The sequence below is a fragment of the Sapajus apella genome, unplaced genomic scaffold (assembly GCF_009761245.1).
Source record: "Sapajus apella isolate SASKATOON/1434 unplaced genomic scaffold, GSC_monkey_1.0 scaffold19, whole genome shotgun sequence".
Lineage (NCBI taxonomy): Eukaryota > Metazoa > Chordata > Mammalia > Primates > Cebidae > Sapajus > Sapajus apella.
Window position 1 is genome coordinate 14047502 of NW_022436959.1, and position 22935 is coordinate 14070436.

Here is a 22935-nt window from a genome sequence, read left to right on the forward strand (position 1 = left end):
GGTGTGGAGGGGTTGGGACTTAGCCAGCAAGTCAAAAAAAAAAAAAAAAAAAAATCAAAGCAAATGAAACAATGTGGTAAGTTTTAGCTCTGGGCCAAAAAAGGAAGATAAAATACTGTTTAAGAAAGAAAATGTGGAGAGCTTGGTTCCTCCCGGGTTTCTCCCTGTAGCTTCTGGGTTGTTGATGTTTGGACTCTTGTGAAGATGGCTTGCGCTGCCCCACCGTCCCTGGCCAACCAGGACAGGTTTATTTGTATCTATCCTGCTTATTTAAATAATAAGAAGATCATCACAGAGGGAAGGCGAATCCCCATAAGTAAGGCTATTGAAAATTCTACAGCTACAGAGATTCAAGATGTATGTTCAGCAGTTGGACTTAATGTATTTCTTCAGAAAAATAAAATGTACTCTAGAGAATGGAATTGCGACATCCAATACAGAGGCACAGTCTGGGTCCAGCTCCAACAAGATGGCAGCCTTTGCCTTGTACAGTTCCCATCACATTATACACTAAGCCTAACTTCTGGTTCCTGGGTAAGTCAGTAATGCTGTATGTAGCAGAAATGATACCCAAACTAAAAACAAGGACACAAAAAACAGGAGGTGGTGACCAAAGTCTTCAACAAGGAGTAAGAAGTAAAAAAGGGAAAGGAAAGAAAAAGGAGCAACCTAGGATCAGCATCAAGTATGTGGTACTATTTAGAAGACATGAATGGAGGCTTCTAATTTGTATCAGAGGAAAAGAGAAGCTTTATGTTTGCATCATTGAACTGAACTGTGAATACTTGTGCCTCTCATCTTTATCATCAGAGCAGACAGTGAAAAAAATTTCCATCAGAAGTTTGCATCTCGCTTTTATGCAGTATAAAAGACTTTTTTGTCTTTCAGTGCAGGTTTTTTTGGGAAGAAAGAATATTTTTAAATGGAGAATGGACTGTACAATAAGTTACTTGAAATAAGTTACTTGTTTCAGATAAATTTCAATTAGATTTGAAATAAACATTTGGTATATGTTTTAAGTTAATGAAATTAAATTTGAAACTGAAAAAAAAAAAAAAAAGAAAGAAAAAGTGATCAGAGTACACTACCTGGCTAAGTAAAATAAAAAAGGAAACACTAGAAACAAAGTACAAGACAGTTGGGGGGAAATAGGGGAGGGACAGTCGGGGGTGGGAAGTTGGGGAGAGATAGCAATGGGAGAGATGCCAGATGTAGGTGATGGGAGGAAGGCGGCAAATCACACTGCCACATGTGTACCTATGCAACAATCTTGCATGTTCTTCACATGTACCCCAAAACCTAAAATGCAATAAAATAAATGGAAAAAAAAAAAAAAGAAACAAAGTACATGAAAGTTATTGTATACGAGTAGAAAAAGCATAAGTAATTTTTACCTTCTATCATATATACCCCTATAAAATAAGGGCTGAGGCCAAGTGCCTTCAGGTGTACAGTTCAGAAACACAAGAGATTAACTTCTAGAGGAGCAAAATCTTGAATGCTTCTCCCTGGTTACTGAGTCTACTCCATTCTAAGGGGTTTTAAGCCCATGAGAAACTGGCTACATGATTAGGTTACAAATAGATAATAAGGCAACTTACTTATCACCATCTTAAGGCATTCAGGATTGTCTTGAATAAGTGGTTCAGCTTGTACTGTTTTACTTAAGAAATTCTTTGATATAAGAGGAAACCTGACTTTAGCAAGGATATCAACCATAAATGGCTGGCGATTAGGTTCATCGTATTTCAACCACCTGACTGCAGCATCATAAACCTAAGGGGGAAAAAACAGCACAGTAAAGTTCTTAGAAGACAGCAACATTTCCAATTATCCATGTTTATTCTCACATTGAAGGGAGAGGACCTCATAAGGAGACAATCACTTATTCCTAATATTTTTCATCCCTGGACGCTTGCTGGTACTTCAGAACAGTTTACATACTGCTCTAGTAAGTCTTGTAGGTAACATGTTTTTTAGAACTAACTACTATTATGTAATGTAATGACAGGGAAGATGTTAAATTTATGATTAAAAAAAGATAGCTTCCTTTTCAGACAAAGACATGATATACATTGCAGTGAAAAAAACAAACAAACAAACAACTATCAGTCATTAAAAGTTTCAACATACAACACTCATTTAGTTTAGGACCAGGAAAACAGGTTAATTTCTCAAGAGGCCATCCATTCTGGCAGATATGAAGATCACCCATGATTTTATTTCAATATTAAATTCCTGCATTATGAATTGATAGACTTATCAACCTTCTAGAAACTTTAAGATATAAAGAATTCAATACTTAAAAATTACAGGATATTTAAAAGAATTGTTTTCCAAAATAATACTGTAGTTTCATTTAACTACACTGAACAACTCCAAGTTCATCAACATAATTTAACTTACAAATCATTAAACACCCCCCAAAATCAATTACTTCATATACATACACATCTCCCATACACAATCAATTTTGGGGTGATGTTTAAACTAAATTAATTTTGGGGTGATATTAATAAGATCCAACTTTTAATCTCTTTGAGTTAATTTTTTATGGGAATTATTTTTTTTTTTTTGAGACAGAGTCTTGTACTGTCATCCAGGTTGTAGTGCAGTGGTGCGATCTTGGCGCAATCTTGGCTCTCTGCAAGCTCCGCCTCCTGGGTTCAAGCAATTCTACTGCCTCAGCCTCCAGAGTAGCTGGGACTACAGGCTTGCGCCACCAAGCCCAGCTAACATTTTTGTATTTTTAGCAGAGCAGGGGTTTCACCATGTTAGCCAGGACGGTCTCCATTTCCTGACCTCATGATCTGCCCGCCTTGGCCTCCCAAAGTGCTGGGATTACAGGCGGGAGCCACCGTGCCCGGCTGGGAATTAATCTTTTTTTTTTAAACAATTCTTTTTGTTTTAGAACAGTTTTAGATTCACAGAAAAGTTGCAGAGATAGATAGCATAAAGAGTTTCCATATACCCTGCAACAGTTCTTAAGATGCTGCTTTAGTATGGTATATTTGTCACAACTAATGAACCAATATTGATACATTTAACTAAATTTCATATTTTGGGGGAATTTCCTTAATTTTTATCTAGTGTTATTTTTCTGTTTCACAATAACATAAAGGACACATTACATGTCGTCATTAAACCTTAGAATCTTCTAGATCGTGAGTTTTTCAGCCTTTCCTTGTTTCTGACAACCCTGACAGTTTTGAGTTCTGGTCAGGTATTTTGTTGAGAATGTCCTTCAATCTGGGTTTGTCTGATGTGTTACTTACTAGACTGAGGTTGTGGTTTTTTAGGAGGACAATCAGAGAGGTGAATGCCATTTTCATTACATCAAGTGTGCATATTATCAACATGACATCACAGATGATGCTAATGCTGACCACCTGTAGGTAGTGTTTATCACATTTCTCCAGTGTAAAGTCATTTGTTATTCCTTTTCCATATTACATATAAGTCAACTAATTTTGATCACAGAAGTAAATCTAAGGCCAGGCGCGGTGGCTCAAGCCTGTAATCCCAGCACTTTGGGAGGCCAAGGCGGGTGGATCATGAGGTCAAGAGATCGAGACCATCCTGGTCAACATGGTGAAACCCCGTCTCTACTAAAAATACAAAAAATTAGCTGGGCATGGTGGTGCGTGCCTGTAATCCCAGCTACTCAGGAGGCTGAGGCAGGAGAATTGCCTGAACCCAGGAGGCGGAGGTTGCGGTGAGCCGAGATCGTGCCATTGCACTCCAGCCTGGGTAACATGAGTGAAACTCCACCTCAAAAAAAAAAACAAAACAAACAAAAAAAAAACGTAAATCTAGTGAGGCCCTCCAGGTCCAACCCGTCAACTTGCAAATGGGCAAAAGAATATTGCTAAGTGCAAATTTTTGTTTTTAGAACAAAAGTAACTTAAAACATATGATCTTATAGTACCTATTATTAGTTTTCTGTTGCTGCTATTAACAAATTGCCACCAACTTAGTGGCTTAAAATACAGAGAAGGCTGTGGGGCTGAAAACAGAGATTAAGTGAGTCTACATAGTAAAGTATTCCCACAGCTAGGTGCGGTGGCTCACGCCTGTAATCCCAACACTTTGGGGGCCACGGTGGGCAGGTCACCTGAGGTCAGAAGTTCAAGACGAGTCTGGCCAACATGGTGAAACCTCATCTCAATTAGCCGGGCATAGTGGCACATGCATGTAATCCCAGCTACTTGGAAGGCTGAGGCATGAGAATCGCTTGAACCCAGGAGATGGAAGTTGCAAAGAGCCAAGATCACACCACTGTACTCTAGACTGAGCAACAGAGCAAGACTCCATCTCTAAATAAACAAATAAAGTGTTCCCCCACCCAGCTCCCACATGACTGCACCCAGCTTACACTTCTGACAGTTTATCTGACAATTCTATAGGTCAGAGCCCAAAATGGGTCTCGATGGACTAAAACCAACATGTCTGCCTGGAGACTCTATAGGAGAAACCATTTCCTTGCCTTTTCCAGCATCTAGCAGCTGCCTGCATTCCTTGGCTTATGGTCTCCTTCCACCTTCAAAGACAGCAATGGCTAGTCAAGTCTTTCTCACAGTGCACCACTTAATGCTGCCCTTTTTTGCATCCCTCTTCCAAATGTAAGGCGCTTTACAATTACACTGGACCCACTTGGATAATCTCATCTCAAAATTCTTAACTCAGTCACATATGCAAAGTCCTATCTGCCACATAGGTAATATATTCTAGATACTGGGGATTGGGAAGTGGACATCTTTGGGGATGGTATTGTTCTGCCTACCATGGTACCCAATGGTTTCATCTCTATGAAGTGGCCTCTTTCTCAAACAGCCAGCCTGGCAAGCATCTAAGATTGCAATACTCACTGTTTAGTGTAAAAAACATATTCTTTCCTAATAGACTCTTTCTCTTGCCATGTGTCCAAACATGAGTTATAAGAAATCAATAAAGTCATTTTTATTAAGAAAAATGTAAGAAGGCACTTTAGTCACCTGATCCTCTGCTCTCACAGTCAGAGTGTCCTGGTTGAGAAGATGTGTTACTCGCTTGACATCAAGTTGAAGAAATTCATCAGTTTTGTAAACTTCAGTAAAATGCTGATGAATAAAGTCATCTGCAGTTGCTTTCAATTCAGGACAATCTAGACACTCTGCTAGCACACTTATACCTAAACCCAGAAAGAAAATAAAAGAATACAAAATCATTTTTAGAAAAACCAAGTATACATTCAAGATGAAACATGACTTCAGGAAAATTAGTTGAATAAATTTTATAAATATGGATCCTTTTCTGTTTCATTGATTTGTCTATTCTTATGCCAATACTATACTGTCTTATAAAGAACTGGTTTTTATATTCTGTAGGAAAAGCCCCCCTCAATGATTTTTCAAACTTTTCTTGGCTACTGTTAAACATTTCCTCTTGCAGACCAATTTTAAAATAAGCTTATCACAGTCTACTTTACAAAATCTCGATGTGATATTTATCAGAATTGCACTGAATTTTTGGATTACTCTGGGACAACTTCTACAGCATGGAGGAGCTCTATATAAAAACATGACATACATCAAATTTATTCAGACATACACTTTTATATCAGAAGTCTGCAAAGTCCTATTCATGGGGAAAATCTAGCCCATAGCCTGTTCTGTAGGGTCAACAGCTAAGAACAGTTTTTACATTTTTTTGAAAGGTTGTTTAAAAAAAAAAAAAAAAAGTAGTAGGAGAGAAGAGGAAAGTAAAGATGGAAAGGAGGAGAGATAAGGACCACATGTGGCCCATAAAGCCTAAAATATTTACTTTTCTGGTCCTTTACAGAAAATGTTTGCTCCCTCTTCTATACAAAACTATGAATTATTTTTGTATGTGATCTTGCAGCAGGCATCCTTAATCATGTTGACTTTTTCAATTCATTATCTGTTTTTCCATGTTTCAATTTCACATTGTCTTCATTTAATGAATTTTGATGTTTTCCTATTTGCACCATAAAGGTTCTCAAAGCTGATGCTTGCTATCAACTTAAGATTAGCTGGCATTTTCCACCTCCTTTGTAAAATGTACTAACCAATGCCATGACATGCTTGATGATCATGGTGAAAAGTTGGCTCTATCTGTATACTTCTAATATTTTCATCCAGTAGTATTCCTATTTTAAGGATTACTATTTTTGTTTATTTAAACATCAGAAATGGGTATTGAAATCACAAAGGTGCCTTCAGCATCTGTTGCTATAATTTTATGTACTAATTTTTCTCCTACAGCTTGTTAGCATAGTAAATTATGTTATTAGATTCCTTAACATTGAAATGATTGAACCATTGTGTCATATTAAAAGTAAATCCTAGCTGGTCACAAAGTATCAGTATTTTTTAAATTAATAAACTTCATTTTTTCAGAGCAGTGTTAGGTTTATAGCAAAACTGAAGAAACATTACAGAGTTCCTATGTCCCTGTTGTTACCGCACATGTATAACCTTTCCCAATATCACCATTCTACAAAAGAGGCATATTCTTGACATTTTTTTTGGATTAATAAATCAATGTTTTTAAATAAAACTAATGTTTCATATGTGTTTGTACACATAGACGTATACACATGCACACACTTTCTTCATCCAATGTTGGTATTATGGTAACCCTACTCCAGTAGAATGAGCTGGCAAGTTTTCTACCCTTGCTAGAGATTTAGAACAATTTAAATAACATAAGCATTAATCTATTCTTTGAAAGCTTGGTAGAATTAACCCATAAAACCTTCAAAAGCCTGGAGCACTAATTAGAAATACATCTTTATGGTGGCTCATGCCTGTAATCTCAGCACTTTGGGAGGCCAAGGCAGGTGGATTACTTGAGGTCAGGCGTTCAAGACCAGCCTGGCCAACATGGTGAAACCCCGTCTCTACTAAAAGTACAAAAATCAGCTGAGTGTGGTGTCATGCACCTGTAATCCCACCTACTCAGGAGGCTGAGGTAGGAGGATTCCTTGAACTCGGGAGGCAGAGGTTGCAGTGAGCTGAGATGGGGCCACTGCACTCCAGCCTGGGTGACAAAGTGAGACTCTGTCTCAAAAAGAAAAAAAGAAATACATCTTTACTTTTTTAATTTTTTCTGAGGTTACTAGCTTCAGGTTTTATACATTTTTTTTTTTTGGAGATGGAGTCTCACTCTGTCATCCAGGATTAAGTGCAGTGGTACAAACTCAGCTCACTGCAACTTCTGCCTCCCAGGTTCAAGCGGTCCTCCTGTCTCAGCCTCCTGAGTAGCTGGGATTACAGGCATCCACCAGCATGCCTGGCTAATTTTTGTATTTTTGGTAGAGACGGGGTTTCGCCATGTTGGCCAGGCTGGTCTTGAACTCCTGACCTCAAGTGATCTACCCGCCTCGGTCTCCCAAACTGCTGGGATTACAGGCATGAGACACTGCACCTGGCCAGGTTTTATGCTTCTTAAGACAATTTTGGGCCAAGCACGATGGCTCCTGGCTATAATTCCAGCATGTTGGGAGGCCGAGGCAGGCGGCTCACTTGAGGTCGGGAGTTCAAGACCAGCCTGGCCATCATGGTGAAACCCTGTCTCTACCAAAAATACAAAAATTAGCTGGGTGTCTGGTAGATGCCTGTAATCCCAGCTGCTCCAGAGGCTGAGGCAGGAGGATCGCTTGAACCTGGGGGTGGAGACTGTAATGAGACGAGATCACACCACTGCACTCCAGCCTGGGTGACAGTGAGACTGTCAAAAAAAAAAAAAAAAAAAAAAAAAAAAAAAAAAGAAAAAGATAATTTTGGTCACTGTCTTTTGCCTTCTTATCTATAGTTATAATTCTTGATGCTGTTCTTTGATCTTGTCTTCTTGATAAGACTTGTTAAGTCTGAGGCTACTTTATACCATTCTTTGAAATACATAGCTTTGGTTTTTCTAAATCTATAGTCTATTAGTTTTATTTATCTACTTTATTGACTTATATTTTAATTTATTTTTCTTTTTTTCTTTTTGAGATGAAGTCTCACTATGCCACTTAGGCTGGAGTGCAGAGGTGCAAACTCGACTCTTTGCAACCTCCAACTCTGGAGTTCAAGTGATTCTCCTGCCTTAGCCTCCAGTGTAGCTGGGATTACAGGCACATGCCACCATTCTCAGTTAATTTTTTTATTTTTAGTAGAAATGGGGTTTCACCATGTTGGAGAGGCTGTTCTCCAACTCCTGACCTCAGGTGAACTGCCCACCTTGGCCTCCCAAAGTGCTGGGATTACAGGCGTGAGCCATTGCGCCTGGCCTAATTTATATTTTAAATAATATTTTCTTCTACTTTTATTAGGTGTTTACAAATTATTTTTCTCTACCTCTCTGAGCAGAATATGTAAGTCAATAAAGAATAAAAATAAATACATTTAGTTGGAAAAAAAATTTAAGACTACAAATTTTCTTCTAAGAAATGCTTTGGTCATATTTCAAATATTTCAGTTTATTGTGTGCTTACGCCATGTTTCTATATAGCTTATAAGTTTATTTTTAATACCTCTTTAAAAAATAATTTTCTAAATAATTCTTTGGTTAAATTTCCAAGTGTTCAGAATGGGGTGAGAGAGAACAGCTATCCTTCCATAGTTAATTTCTAGTTTTACTGCACTGTAATCAGTGGATGTGGCCTGTGTCTCCTCTTTTTTAGATGTTCCAGTTATTCTGTGGCTGATCAGTACTTGTAAACACTCAAAGCGTATCTGAAAACAATCTGTGTTCTCTGATCACCAGGTAAAACATTCTGTGATATCTAGCTAAATAAGTTTGTGTTGTTCGAATCCTTATTCTTTTTAAAATCTGATTTGAGATTTTGGGCAATGCTATGATTTATTCACTAGCCATTCCATAAATTCTCTTTCTGTGTGAACCAGCAAAATGTGGTTTATTTTGCTTGCAAATATAAAACCTAATCAGTACATCCTTATCTTGAGCTCTTTACCTCTCACTTAGCTAGCTTCAGTACTTCTTCCAACACTTTTCTAAGAAGGAATACATGTGATTGTTTCCTTGCAATATCCAAATGAATGATGCCTTGAAATGCAATTTTCTCTCCCTCTCATTTGCAAACCTCATGATATTACCTTCTAATTTTGTGTTGCAGAAAAAAATTAATGCCATTCTGATTCTCATTTTCTAAGTAACTTGTTATAGACACCAGCTGGGATAGTTATCTCTGCCATATGGTCTCTAGCTCTCTTTTCATGGCAGCAGAAGAGCTCCCAGCCACAATAATAGAGAGCAAGTTCCAAAGCACAAACATTTTTCTATCCTCTGCTAACATCATATTTGCTAATGTCCCACAGGCTATAGCAAGTCACATGGCCACAAACAGATTACAAGGAAGGAAAACAGACTCTACCTCTTGATGGGAAGAGCTACCAAGTCACAATGCAAAAAGGTGTACATTTATGGATAGAAATAATTTATGGTTGTTTTTTGTAATATACTATACTGCTTCTCTTTGAAAGTCTGTAAATTCTTTTACATTGATGTTCTTTCCTTTTTTACTGTTTTAAGACCAACTTATTATTACACAGTCACTCATTCAGGAGCCAGTGAGACATCAAGGCAGCAGAAAGGAAGGTGGAATGGAGTGGGCCCTGCGAAGGACCAAAGACAAATAGCCACAGTTATGAAATTTTGTTTTATTCTAATAAAGACTAACGTATGCCTGATAGCCTAGTGAAAATACATGTTTAGCAGGTTATAACATTTTTAGAAAGCATGTATCATTCAAATAAGGGCATTATATAGCTGGAGACTTCAACACCCCAATTTCAGCACTGGAGAGATCTTCCAGATAGAAAATCAACAAAGAAACATCAGACTTAATCTGCACTATAGACCAAATGGATCTAACAGATATTTATAGAATATTTCATCCAAGAGCTGTAGAATACACATCCTTTTCCTTAGTACATGGATCATTCTCAAGGATAGACCATATGCTACGTCATGAAATAAGTCTTAAAACATTTAAAAAAACTTAAATAGTATCAAGCATCTTCCCTGACCACAATGGAATGAAATTAGAAATTAGTAACAAGATGAATTTTGGAAACCATACAAACACATGGAAATTAAACAATATGCTCCTGAATCACCAGTGGGTCAGTAAAGACATTAAAAAGAAGGCTGAAAAGTTTCTTGAAACCAGTGGTAATGATAATATCCACAAACATATGGGACATAGCAAAAGCAGTACTAAGAGCAAAGTTTATAGCTATAAGTGCCTACATCAAAAAAGAGAAAAATCTTAAATGAAGAATCTAATGATGTATCTTAAAGAACTAAAAAGCAAGAGCAAACCAAATCCAAAATCAGTAGGAGAAATAACAAATATCAGAGAAGAAATAAAACTGAAATGAAAAAAAACATAAAAGATCAATGAAACAAAAAGCTGTTTTCTTGAAAAGTTAAAACAAAACTGACAAACCTTTGGTTAGACTAAGAAAAAAAAAAGAGAAGATCCAAATAAATAAAATCATAAATGAAAAATGAGACATCACAACTGATACTGCAGAAATTCAAAGGATTATTAATGGTTACTATGAGCAACCATTAATATATGCGTTATAAACTGGAAAATCTAGAAGAAATGAACAAATTTCTAGGTACATACAACATACCAAGATTGAACCAGGAAGTAATACAAAACCTGAACATATCGATAACAAGTAAATGAGATTGAAACTATAATAAAAAGTCTCCCAGTAAAGAAAAGCCTGGAACCTGATGGCTTCACTGATGAATTCTACCAAATATTTCTTTCAAGAGGAACTAATACCACTCTTAACCAGAACTATTCCAAAAAATAGAGGAGGGGGGGATACTTCCAAACTCATTTGATGAGGCTAGCGTTACCCTAATACCAAAACCAGACAAAGACACATCAAAAAAAAGAAAACTACAGGCAACAATATCTCTGATAAACATTCACACAAAAATTCTCAACAAAATATTAGCAAACCAAATTCAACAATACATTAAAAAGATAATTCATCATGACCAAGTGGGATTTATCCATGGAATGCAAGGATGGTTCAACATACACAAATCAACCAATGTGATACAGCATATCAACAAAATGAAGGATAAAAACTATATAAACATTTCAGTCAACACTGACAAAGCATTTGAAAAAATTCAACATCCTTTCGTGATAAAAACCTTAAAAAAAATTGGGGATAGAAAGAACACACCTCAACATAATAAAAGCCATATACAACAGACCCACAGCTAGTATCATATTGAATGGGGAAAAACTGAAAGCCTGTCCTCTAAAACCTGGAACACAACCAGGATGCTCATGTTCACCACTGTTATTCAACTTAGCACTGAAGTCCTAGCTAGAGCAATAAGACAAGAGAATGACACAAAGGGCACCATGAACTGGAAAGGGAGAATTTAAACTATCCTTGTTTGCAGACAATATGATCTTATATTTGGAGAAACCTAAAGACTCCACAAGAAAACTATTAGAATGGATAAATTGAGTAAAGTTGCAGGACACAAAATCAACATACAAAAATCAGTAGCATTACTATACAGCAACAGCACAACAATGTGAAAAAGAAATAAAAGGGCCGGGCATGGTGGCTCATGCCTGTAATCCCAGCACTTTGGGAGGCCGACGCGGGCAGAGCACCTGAGGTTAGAAGTTTGAGAACAGCCTGACCAACACGGCAAAACCTCATTTCTACTAAAAATAGAAAAAAAGTAGTTGGGTGTGGTGGTGTGCACCTGTAGTCCCAGCTACTCAGGAGGCTGAGGTGGCAGAATTGCTTGAACTCGGGAGGTGGAGATTTCAGTGAGCCAAGATCATGCTACTGCACTTTAACCTGGGTGACAGAGAGAGACTCTGTCTCAAAACAAAAAACAGAAAAATAAAGTAAGTAATCCCATTTACAGTAGCCACACATAAATTAAATAACTAGGAATTAAGCAGAGAAGTGAAAGATCTCTATAATGAAAACTATAAAACACTGATAAAAGAGATTGAAGATGACACCAAAAAGTGGAAAAATATGTCATGTTTATGGATTGGAAGAGTTAGTATTGCTAAAATATCCATAATTCCCAAAGCAATCCTTAGATTCCATGTAATCCCTATCAAAATACCAATGACATTCTTCTCAGAAGTAGAAAAAAAATCCTAAAATTTATATGAAATCACACAAAAAAACAGAAGAGCCAAAGCTCCCCTAAGCAAAAAGAATGAAACTGGAGGAATCACATTACCAACTTCAAATTATAATACAGAGCTATAGTAACCAAAACAGCATGTACCGGCATAAAAACAGACATATAGACCAATGGAACAGAATACAGAACCCAGAAGCAAATCAACACACCTACAGTGAACTCATTTTCAACAAAGGTGCCAAGAACACACACTGTGGAAAAGATAGTCTCTTCAATAAGCGGTGCTGGGAAAACTGCATATCCCTATGCAGAAGAATCAAACTAGACCCCTATCTCTCATCATATGCAAAAATCAAATCAAAATGAATTAAAGACTTAAATCTAAGACCTCAAACTAGGAACTGACTACAACAAAACACTGTGGAAATTTCCCCAGGACACTGGTCTGGGCAAAAATTTCTTTAGCAATATCCCATAAGCACAAGCAACTAAAACAAGGACGGACAAATAGGGTTACATCAAGTTAAATAGAAATAATAGATCAGGCATGTCTGGGGAGTATTCCCTTGGCATAAATAACAAACATAATTAGCAAACAGGTATAGGCATAAAAATAATTTACATAATACATTAACAGGGATCAGAAAAGTGACTTTCCCGAAAGAGGTCTTTATTCCTGATCACATTGATACCTGGTAGTGTTCACTGCCTCCCTATCTTAAGGGGAAAGAACTCTGCTGGTGTCATCTGAGCAACAGATTCTAAAAGTCTGAATCATTTTAGATTTCTTAGTGGGGCAACAAGGATGCACACTTATATACCGTGACTTGGTAGGAGAAGTGGGGTAATATGAGAGGTGATGGTAAAACTCCACTGTCTTTTATGGCATATATTCCCATATGCTCATTGATAACTACAGCAAATTGAAAATTCTGTAAACTGACAGTATGTTTAACAACAAAATAATACAGCATATATGGCTAGCTTATAAATTTCTTAGTGTAAAGGCAGCAATGAATTTGTATCTTGCAACAGATCTATAAATCCAGTTGCTTTTCTGGAATTTTATAGATAGATGTCTCACAAAACCATGTTCCACAGGGCTAGAAATATCTCCATGCAAAAACTTATGGGATATTTTCCCAAATGACATGTAACTTTTAAAAACTTTTTCCAGAAAAATATGAAAATTTTATCAACCACTTATTCTTCTGAAGAAAAATACTAATTGCTCTTTTAATTTTGCTCTAACAGATGTTTTAAAAGTTTAGACACTGCTGATGTTTCTGAATTGCACATTTCTAGAAGGCAACTGGATGAAACACATTAGATGATTTCAAAAGATGGATCAGTACCTGACTCATTTAGCAAATCATTAGTATCCAGAATAAAATCTGTAAAAATAATATTTTCCAAAGAATTTATACATGCATACATTCTTAGGAAATGGAGCTTCTAAATCCAAGGACAAGGATGTTCTGCTCATCTTACTAGTTATAATCATTTTTCCTCATGGAGTAACCGGGGCTTTCTGATTTATTTTGTGGAACTTTAGTTTGTAGGAAAACATATACATAGGGTTAAATCTTGTTGGTTCCTGCTCTGGAGAATGTTTCCAACATCCCTTTTTTCCTGGTAATGTTCCAGGACTGGCTCCATAAGTCTTCAGTCTCTTGATAACTGTGTCTCTGGTCTATCATCCTCAGGCTGAATGAGAGGCTTCCCAGTCAGATTAGCAATGTCAACAGTTTGGGGAGGGTTAAATTCAATGTAGTAGACTCGGCCATTGGCTAGATGAACAACAAGCAGTGAAGTGTTTTTTAAATGACCTCCAAGGGCACATACAAGTTAATCACTGTATCTATCTGTTAAGCTCATCTAGGGCTTCTGCCTATGGCAGTGTCCTTGGAAAACCAGCTATATTAGGTGAGATTTTTCGGTTCATGAAGGGCCAAGTCATAATGCCATTTGGGATGAGTTTCCCTTGGTCAAGAAAAGCCTTGGCTAACATACCAATTTCTGTGCCCTGTAGCAAGTTGTCCTGGAGCAGTGCCTGCTAGAGAGGCACCCCAGCTTGAAGTGCTTGGTGATGTACAATGACACAGTGCCCTTGCCTAAGCCCAGGGCTGGGGCCATAATGATCACTGCACGCAGTAGCTGTGGGGATGCCCCTGCAACCATGGACAGAGGCCTAGGCCATGCCAACTGTAGGGCTTTGGTCTGGCCTGTGCGCTCACCTGATCCACAGCCAGGGTACCAAGTGGCAGAAAGCACTTTTAATTTTATTTTTCCAAGTTAATCAGTACTTTCCTTTCCCTCTATAAAATGTGCTGGCTTAGAAACAACTCAAATATTCACCAATTAGTAAATGGATAAACACATTTTGGTATATTCATGCACTGGAATGTTATTGAGCCATAAAAATAAATGAAGTACTGATAAATGCTACAATATGAATGAACCCTAAAAACACTGTGTTCAAAGAGGCCAGATACAAAGGGCCACCTTTCATATGATTCCATTTATATGAAACACTCAGAATAGGCAAATTTATAGGGGCAGAAAGCAGATTTGTGGTTGCCAGGGCTGACAGAGGAGGGAAGGGGAGTGACTGCTAATGGATGTGGGAGTTTCTTTTGGGACCTGCTAACTGTAGGGTCACTTTTTTTTACTGTGGTAAAATACACATAAAACTTACTGTTAGTGACATTTACTATATTCACAATGTTGTACCACAGTCACCACTATCTGGTTCCACAATATTTTTATCACCCCACATGTAAGCTCTCTTTTGGTCTTTGAAGGTGAAAAACATCACTAGAATATATCTGAGGGAGGAATATCTTAGTTCATCAATCAGGTTTAGTACTCAGTATAACTTAGGCCGAAAGTTAAAGTTTTTTTTTATGCCCAAAGAAGTCATCTTATTTGATTACTGCTTTCTCCATCTGTTCCTTCTGGAACTCCTACAGTTCCTATATCTTCCTTCCCTGTCTTTTATCTTCTCACTAGTGGCTTCCTTTTCTTTGCATTTCTGTTTTGTATCATGAGGCAACTTTCTGTTTGATCTTTTTAAGTTTGATTTTTAAGAGTATCCATTCTATTTTTTAATTCAATTGAAAGTCAAAAACTGTAAAACCATGTTTTTCCCCCTTCAAACATAGGGTATTTTTAAGTCCCCCTCCCCCCTTTTTTTTTTGAGACAGAGTCTCACTCTGTAGCCCAAGCTGGAGTGAAGTGGCGCAATCTCAGCTCACTCACTGCAACCTCTGCCTCTCGAGTCAAGCGATTTTCCTGCCTCAGCCTCTGGAGTAGCTAGGCCACCATGGCCAGTTAATTCGTTCCCTTCTATTTCTTACATTAAATTTGCCTTACAGGAGCCATTCATTTTGGCTGTTTAGCTTGGTTTTCTGTTCCTCAAACTACTGGATTTTTTTTTTTTTTTTTTTTTTTTGAGACAGGGTCTCACTCTGTCAGGCAGGCTGGAGGGCAGTGGTGCAATCTTGGCTCACTGCAACCTCCGCCTCCCAGTTCAAGCGATTTTCCCACCTCAGGAGGAGCTGGGACTATAGGTGTGTGCCACTACGCCTGCGCTTGGCTAATTTTTGTGTTTTTTGGAGGAGATGGGAGTTTCACCATGTTGGCCAGGCTGGTACTGGGTTTCTTTAAATTTTTTATATGATCTGTGCCCGATTCCATCAGCTGCCACCAGTTCCTTTAGCAGTTGTGGAGTCAGCAGAGAACTGACAGGTGGTGAAAGCTAAGATAGGAATTCTTCAGTCAGCTGACAATGAGAGCCATGCTCAGGGCTAAACAGAAAGCAAGCTGAAGCAGTTTCCCTAGTTATTGGGCTATGTGACTTGGCTCACCTGGCTGGGTCACTGTATTTGCCACAAGCTTAGCCACGAATCAGGCAACTTTCTAGGCTGCTGGCTGTCCTTCCTCCCAGCTTTGTAAACAATGAGGACAGAAGGTATCCAGGGGCAAAACTGCTAAATTGTCTCCTCAGAAGCCCAAAGCCTAAAATATGCTTAGCACAGACTCACTCCAGGTTCCACACTATGCTTTGCACCACCACATCTACTCCCTACCTATATTTCAGCCATTTTTCTTTGTAGGTGAACCACCCCAGGAGGAAATTTAGATTGCCAGGGAGTTATAGAAACATACATAAGCCATCATCTTCCAAAAACTTCATTAAGGTAACTCCCTTTTTATAGTAGTACATTGTCTGAAGATACTTATTTATATAACGGAAGCTTAAATCTTATGAATATAAATCTTACTGATGACTGCAGACCCAACTATGGCCCAGAGAGATGGAGGGACTCATGCCAGAGTATCTCTGTTGTATAAGTGGGATTAGAGATTGGCCTTTTATTTCTTAACACAGGGATCTTTTCAATACAAAGACCCACGGCTACCTTTAAAAATTCCAACAGCTCACGCCTGTAATCCCAGCATTTTGGGAGGCCAAGGCGGGCGTATCACGAGGTCAGGAGATCAAGATCATCCTGGCCAACATGGTGAAACCCTGTTTCTGCTAAAAAATACAAAAATTAGCTGGGAGTGGTGGTGCATGCCTGTAGTCCTAGATAGTTGGGAGGCTGAGGCAGGAGAATTGCCTGAACCCGGGAGGTGGAGGCTGCAGTGAGCTGAGATCGTGCCACTGCACTCCAGCCTGGTGCCTGGCACCTGGTGCCTGGCAACAGAGTGAGACGCTGTCTCAAAAAAAAAAAAAAATTCCATCAGTACATTCACCTGAATAGCTGTTTCTTCTCCTGCTCCATCTAGTCCAATTCCTTTTCTGGATATTAGGCTAAGTCTCTTTATTCCCTTCACCTCGCTTTTATTCCCTCCTGAAATTTATTCTGCTTATTTCCTACCTGCCTTTCAAGACCTCTCTCTCTGTGCTTACAGTGAGGGGGTATGTCGGAAGGAGTAGTAAAGTGTTCAGGAGAGAAGCCTAGGAAAAGTAAGGACGGGGACATTTGCCAAAATTCTGAAGCATCTCCAGGAGCCCTTTGCCCCAGGCTTTGCCTTCTTGTCATTAGCACCCTTCATCTTTTCCCCTGGGTCAAGTATCTTAGCGCTGACTCGATTCTCTGACCCCTCTTTTTTTTTTTTTTTTTTTTTTTTTTTTTAGAGAGACGGGGTTTCGCTCGTTACCCAGGCTGGAGTGCAATGGCGCGATCTCGGCTCCCCGCAACCTCCGCCTCCTGGGTTCAGGCAATTCTCCTGCCTCAGCCTCCTGAGTAGCTGGGATTACAGGCACGTGCCACCATGCCCAGCTAATTTTTTGTAGTTTTTTAGTAGAGACGGGGTTTCACCATGTTGACCAGGATGGTCTCGATCTCTTGACCTCGTGATCTACCCGCCTCGGCCTCCCAAAGTGCTGGGATTACAGGCTTGAGCCACCGCGCCCGGCTCTCTGACCCCTCTTATTCTCCTTCATTCTGCTTTTCTTTCCTCCCTGCTTTCCTAGCACTCCTATTCCAGTGCTCTTCCCTTTCTTTAAAGCCTCTGAATCACAGCAAGGGTAGGAAAATGGAAGTATAGTAGTCCCCCCATGGTTTTACTTCTCTGTGGCTCAAAACATTAAATGGAAAATTCCAGAAATAAACAATTCGTAAGTTTGAAATTGTGTGCTGCTCTGAGTTGTGTGATAAAATCTTATATAATCCTGTTCCATCCTGCCTGGGACATAAATCATCCCTTTGTCCAGCATAGTCATGCTGTATAACCTACCTGCCTGCCTGTCACTTGAGTAACGGTCCTGGTTATGAAGTGGACTACCCTAGTATTGCAGTGCTTTGTTCAAGTAACCCTTATTTTACTTAATAACGGCCCCAAAGTACAAGAGTAGTGATGCTGGCATATTGTTATAATTGTTCTATTTGATTACTATTGTTCCTAATCTTTTACTGTTTAATTTAGAAATTAAACTTCATCATAGGCATATATATATATCCAAAAAAAACCCCACAGTATATATAGGATTCAGTACTATCTGCAGCTTCAGGGATCCACCGGGGATCCTGGAACGTATTCTGCAGATGAGGGTGGGCTAGTGGACAAAGATCTGGATGTTCATTCATGTGCCACTAAGAATCATCACACAGTGAAAAGCATACCACACTCTGGAAGGCTCTGATCAACTTTTTATGCTTCTATTGCAAAACAGAAAATATTAATAGCTTCAAAATGAATGGCTATAGCAATCCCTCAGTATCTTAATTTATAGACTAGGGTTATGTTTTCTAGTATAAAACAGCATTGACAACATGGGGAGGCAGCAAGGTGTAGTAGCTAAGAATTAGACTGAGTTCCAATCCCAGCTCCTTCATATACTAGCTATGTGATCTCATGCAAGTTATATAACTATAAGTTGCCTCATCTGTGATAGACCTTAGCATATCATAAGAGCTTAAATAAAACATTCACATTCATGTTGCTATCACATGCAATCCTTATTCCTCGTCTTAAATCCATGAAAAACCATCATAAATGCCATTTTGTGTTTTAGAAAATGTTGATATAATGTTTAATAAGCTTGCTGCTGCCCAGGTTAATATGCATCTAAGCTCCTCTTAAATTTTATTACCAAAAAATGTTTTAGTGGACGCCTTTAAGGTTAAATGAGGATACTTATAACCAGCCTTTTAAAAAATTAAATTACACATTGAGGATAACACACACACACACAACAGGAATCTGATATTTCTTACCAAGACAGTTTGAAGCATCAACTTGTTCTTTCAAAAAATCAACACACATTTTCTTCACAGGTTCAATCTGATATTGGTTTGCTGCATCCAACAAAGACTGAACATTGTTGCTATTCACGGAAATTCTGCAAATAAGTTAGAGAAAATATTAATTACCCATGATTTTTTATTTAAATGTTACTGTGGAATGTATTCTAATAGCCCCTGAAATTAAACACAAAATTAAACTTTCAGCCCTTGAATTAGTATGGCATAGGATACTCAAACTCTTCCATCCTTGCAGTTTTTCGTTCTGAAGAGTTTGCAGCCCACCAATTTGTTACAACAATGTTTGCCATGGTAGACACCAATGTTACTTTTTTGAAATAAAATTAATCTTTGTTAACTCACCTAGCAGTATAAGCAAATTCCACAAGTTGTTCAATAATATCAGGTTCAGCATCTTTGAGTTCTACTTCAAAAGACTTTGATTCAAGCATGTTAGCTACAATCAAGAGAAGAAACATACATGGAATGTGTCATCTTCCTAGCTTTTAAAGCAGTTAAGAACTTAAGGCCACGGAACAGTGAAGAGATTTAAAAAGTGGTCAGTTGATAATCAAAGGAAAAAATATGTTTTCATTAGACCTAAAGGCCTGATGCCTTTATTGTTATTGTTAAATGTGGAGAAAAATAACAGGACCGTTCTGTCTGGAAGAAAATACCCCAGCAAACCCAACATTCCTATAGTAAATGCAAATTAATTCTCCACACAAAATGTGCCTTAAATTAAGCTAAGAAAATAGTGAATTAGTGTATTTTTTTAAAGCCCATATTAACAGAGACATAAAACTAAATTTTGTTTTTTTCCCAAGCTCATAAAATAGCATTAAGTAGAGGAAATAGGACCTGGACCCAGTTCTTAACACCAAATCCAGGGTTCTTTCTAGCACAATAAGCTGTATCTTTTTTTTTTTTTTTTAAGTTTAGCTTGCAGGCTCAAACATCATGAGATTTATCTATTTCTTTGCCTTTCCACCTGAGGTTAAAAAGAAAACCCTGGGCTTTTTTCTTTTTTTTTTTTCCGCCCAGGTTGGAGTACAGTGGCATGATCTTAGCTCACTGCAACCTCTACCTCAACCCTGGGCTTTTAAGTAGAAGCAGCACCTCCATCAAGAAAGGAATCAGGCTTTAGGTCTAATGAAAGGACATTTTTTCCCTTTGATTATCAGCTGACCGCTTTTTTAGTCTCTTCACTGTTCTGTGGCCTTAAGTTCTTAACTACTTTAAAAGCTAGAAAAATGACATATTCTCTTAGATTTTACTTCATTCTCATAGAAGAAATATTGGCATGTTTTACCTTAAGATACTTACTTGTGAACATTAAGTTAAAAAAATGACTGGCTGCAGCAAGAACAACACGATGAGCAGGTATCTTTCTTTCCTGGACCATGAGGATCACATCACACAATGTTTTCTAATCAAAGGAAAAATATAGAAAATAAATAGAGGCTCACTAGCCTAGCTTGGCAATACATATTAAAAAGGTGCTTGCCAAATGCCATATTTCTATTTTCTATTTAAAGCCAATCTTTTTTCAGCACAGAATTTCTTTTTAAGATGTATTTAGGAAGGACTTACAGAGTTGCTGCGATTTAGTAAAAAATTTGGCACTAAGTTTCCCAACAGTCAAGAGGAAAGAAAAAGTTCCACATAATCAGAAACAAACAAGTCTACTAATTCTTCAGAGAAGTCTTTTTTTTTTCTGACACAAATTCTAAGATAATTTCTCATGGTAAACTTTTCTGGGGGAGTTAAATGACATCATCGCAGTGCCCCTGATAGTTTTTCAAACACAGCAACTAGTTTTTATAGGATTTATTTTAAATTATTTATCCTTTGTGAAATCCAGAACATACGCTGCATTTCCTAAGAAAGTAGCATTCACAGACCTAACCTGAAACAGAAACAGCTCAGAATACAGAGAGTAGATGAACTAAATGTCCCTTTAGCAATCTTTCCTTAAATAATACTTCTCTCAAATGCACTTCTGATAGAAGTTGGATAGCAGCCAGTTTTAAATTGTGATTTCTGACCAAGGCCAAAATAGTATCACCCTAAGCTGCTTAAGAAAGGCAGCTCTGAGTAAATAATTAAAATGTGGGGAAAATTGAATAATAAAGAAAAACATTTCAGGCTTACTAGAACCACTGTAAATGAATATCAAGGAAAAAAATGTCCTTTTTGCCAAATAAAATTTTAATTTCTTAATGAAGTTAAAGATATAATATAAAGGTCAGACGTATAGAAAACTTAGCACATGCAATATGTTAAGCACTGTCCTAGGCACTGGGAATATGAGGGAAATAATATATTCAGAGTAAAAAAAAATCACAAATCTAAGATTGGCTTCATGGCTCAGTGGATTTGCAAATTTTAAGTATTTTACTAAAACTGTTAATATAATTTCTGATAGAGAAATCCCTGTTATTTCTTACTATATTATTTTGTGAAGAAAAATCAAAATAAAATAATAATGTTTAGAATGATAGAGAAAATAAGCCCCAAATAGCAGGCTAGCAAATGAACAAAATTTCACTTTTACAGCTTATTTGAAGATTTTTAAACAAGGCCTACTGGCTATTGTTTAAAACTTATATGCAGATTTATAGCTAAAGCTGTGTTTATTCTCACAGTGTCTTGAATTTTTAAATTTTATTTCCTTTCATTTGGGGAGGGGCACAGAGGCAGAGCTCTCAGGTGATTTTGCTACATACTACACCAAAAAATATCAAAAGCAGAACCAAGTTAACTATTTGGTTACCACCAAAAAACAAGTGATCAAGTTGCCTTGAAGGTCGGGCGAGGGAGAGAAGGAGAGGGAGAAAGGGGTGGGAAGTGACAATAAAGATGATAAAGCAGCAAGCAAATCAGATTATATCAGATTATATGAAAGGAATCTATGGCTAGTGATGGGAACTTTTTTTTTTTTTTTTTTTTCGAAGTCTCGCTCTGTCCAGTCAGGATGGAGTGCAGTGGTGTTTTCAGCTCACAGCAACCTCCACCTCCTGGGTTCAAGCAATTCTCCTGCCTTGGCCTCCTGTGTAGCTGGGACTACAGGCACCCGCCACCACACTTGGCTATTTTATTTATTTATTTATTTATTTTTGAGACGGAGTCTTGCTCTGTTGCCAGGCTGTAGTGCAGTGGGGCAATTTCGGCTCACTGCAACCTCTGCCTCCCGGGTTCAAGCGATTCTTTCGCCTCAGTCTCTTGAGTAGCTGGGATTACAGGCACGCACCACATCCAGCTAGTTTTTTAATTTTCAGTAGAGACGGAGTTTCACCATGTTGGCCAGGATGGTCTCAATCTCTTGACCTCGTGATCTGCCCGTCTTGGTCTCCCAAACTGCTGGGATTACAGGCGTGTGCTACCGTGCCCAGCCGGTCATGCCTGGCTAATTTCTGTATATATGTTTTTTTTTTAGTAGTGACGAGGTTTCATCATGTTGGCCAGGCTGGTCTTGAACTCCTAACCTTGTGATCCACCTGGCTCGACCTCCCAAAGTGCTGGGATTACAAGCATGAGCCACCATGCCTGGCCTACTAGTGATGGGAACTTCTATGAAACATAGGGCTAAACCAAAATACAGCAAAAAACATTTCCAAGGCATACTCAACGATAGAGAGTTTATAAGCAGAATGACTTTATAGGCACTGAAGGAGGTTGAAGAAATATAGATCTTTATATAACAACTGAGCTTTAGTCTAAGATCAATCTAGAGCTGGATATTAATGTTTTGAGGAGTGGGGAGATTAAGTGGGAGAAATCTTTTGTACCCAGACGGTACATTTATTTGCCTGTACTATAATAGGCTGATAATTTCCAATAATAATGGGACTGACCTATAGCAAAAGGCCCCTCCTGTTATCAATATGCTCAAAAAAGGTACATCCAGACAAAAAATAGGGGCTGGGTGTGGTTGCTCACACCTGCAATCCCAGCACTTTGGCAGGCCAAGGCAGGTGGATTGCTTGAGCCCAGGAATTTGAGACCAGCCTGG

At 38.2% G+C, this 22935-nt stretch overlaps 1 protein-coding gene and 2 pseudogenes across 5 annotated transcripts in view; 1 reads left to right on the forward strand and 2 right to left on the reverse strand.

The window, feature by feature from the left end:
- The window catches only part of KLHL7 (kelch like family member 7), a 73198-nt gene that overhangs the window by 32474 nt on the left and 17789 nt on the right, over positions 1 to 22935 (reverse strand). For all 4 annotated transcript variants that reach the window (XM_032286992.1, XM_032286994.1, XM_032286996.1 and 1 more), the window contains 5 exons: positions 20247 to 20349; positions 19284 to 19377; positions 18894 to 19018; positions 4995 to 5170; positions 1602 to 1776 (listed from right to left, as the gene is read on the reverse strand). In XM_032286992.1, the coding sequence (XP_032142883.1) occupies positions 1602 to 1776; positions 4995 to 5170; positions 18894 to 19018; positions 19284 to 19377; positions 20247 to 20349 (673 nt within the window). The remainder of the gene's footprint in view (positions 1 to 1601; positions 1777 to 4994; positions 5171 to 18893; positions 19019 to 19283; positions 19378 to 20246; positions 20350 to 22935) is intronic.
- Positions 144 to 1088, forward strand: LOC116557495 (annotated as a pseudogene). Its single transcript, XR_004271537.1, has one exon. The product of XR_004271537.1 is annotated as a signal recognition particle 19 kDa protein pseudogene (transcript).
- On the reverse strand, positions 12349 to 15644 carry LOC116557493 (annotated as a pseudogene).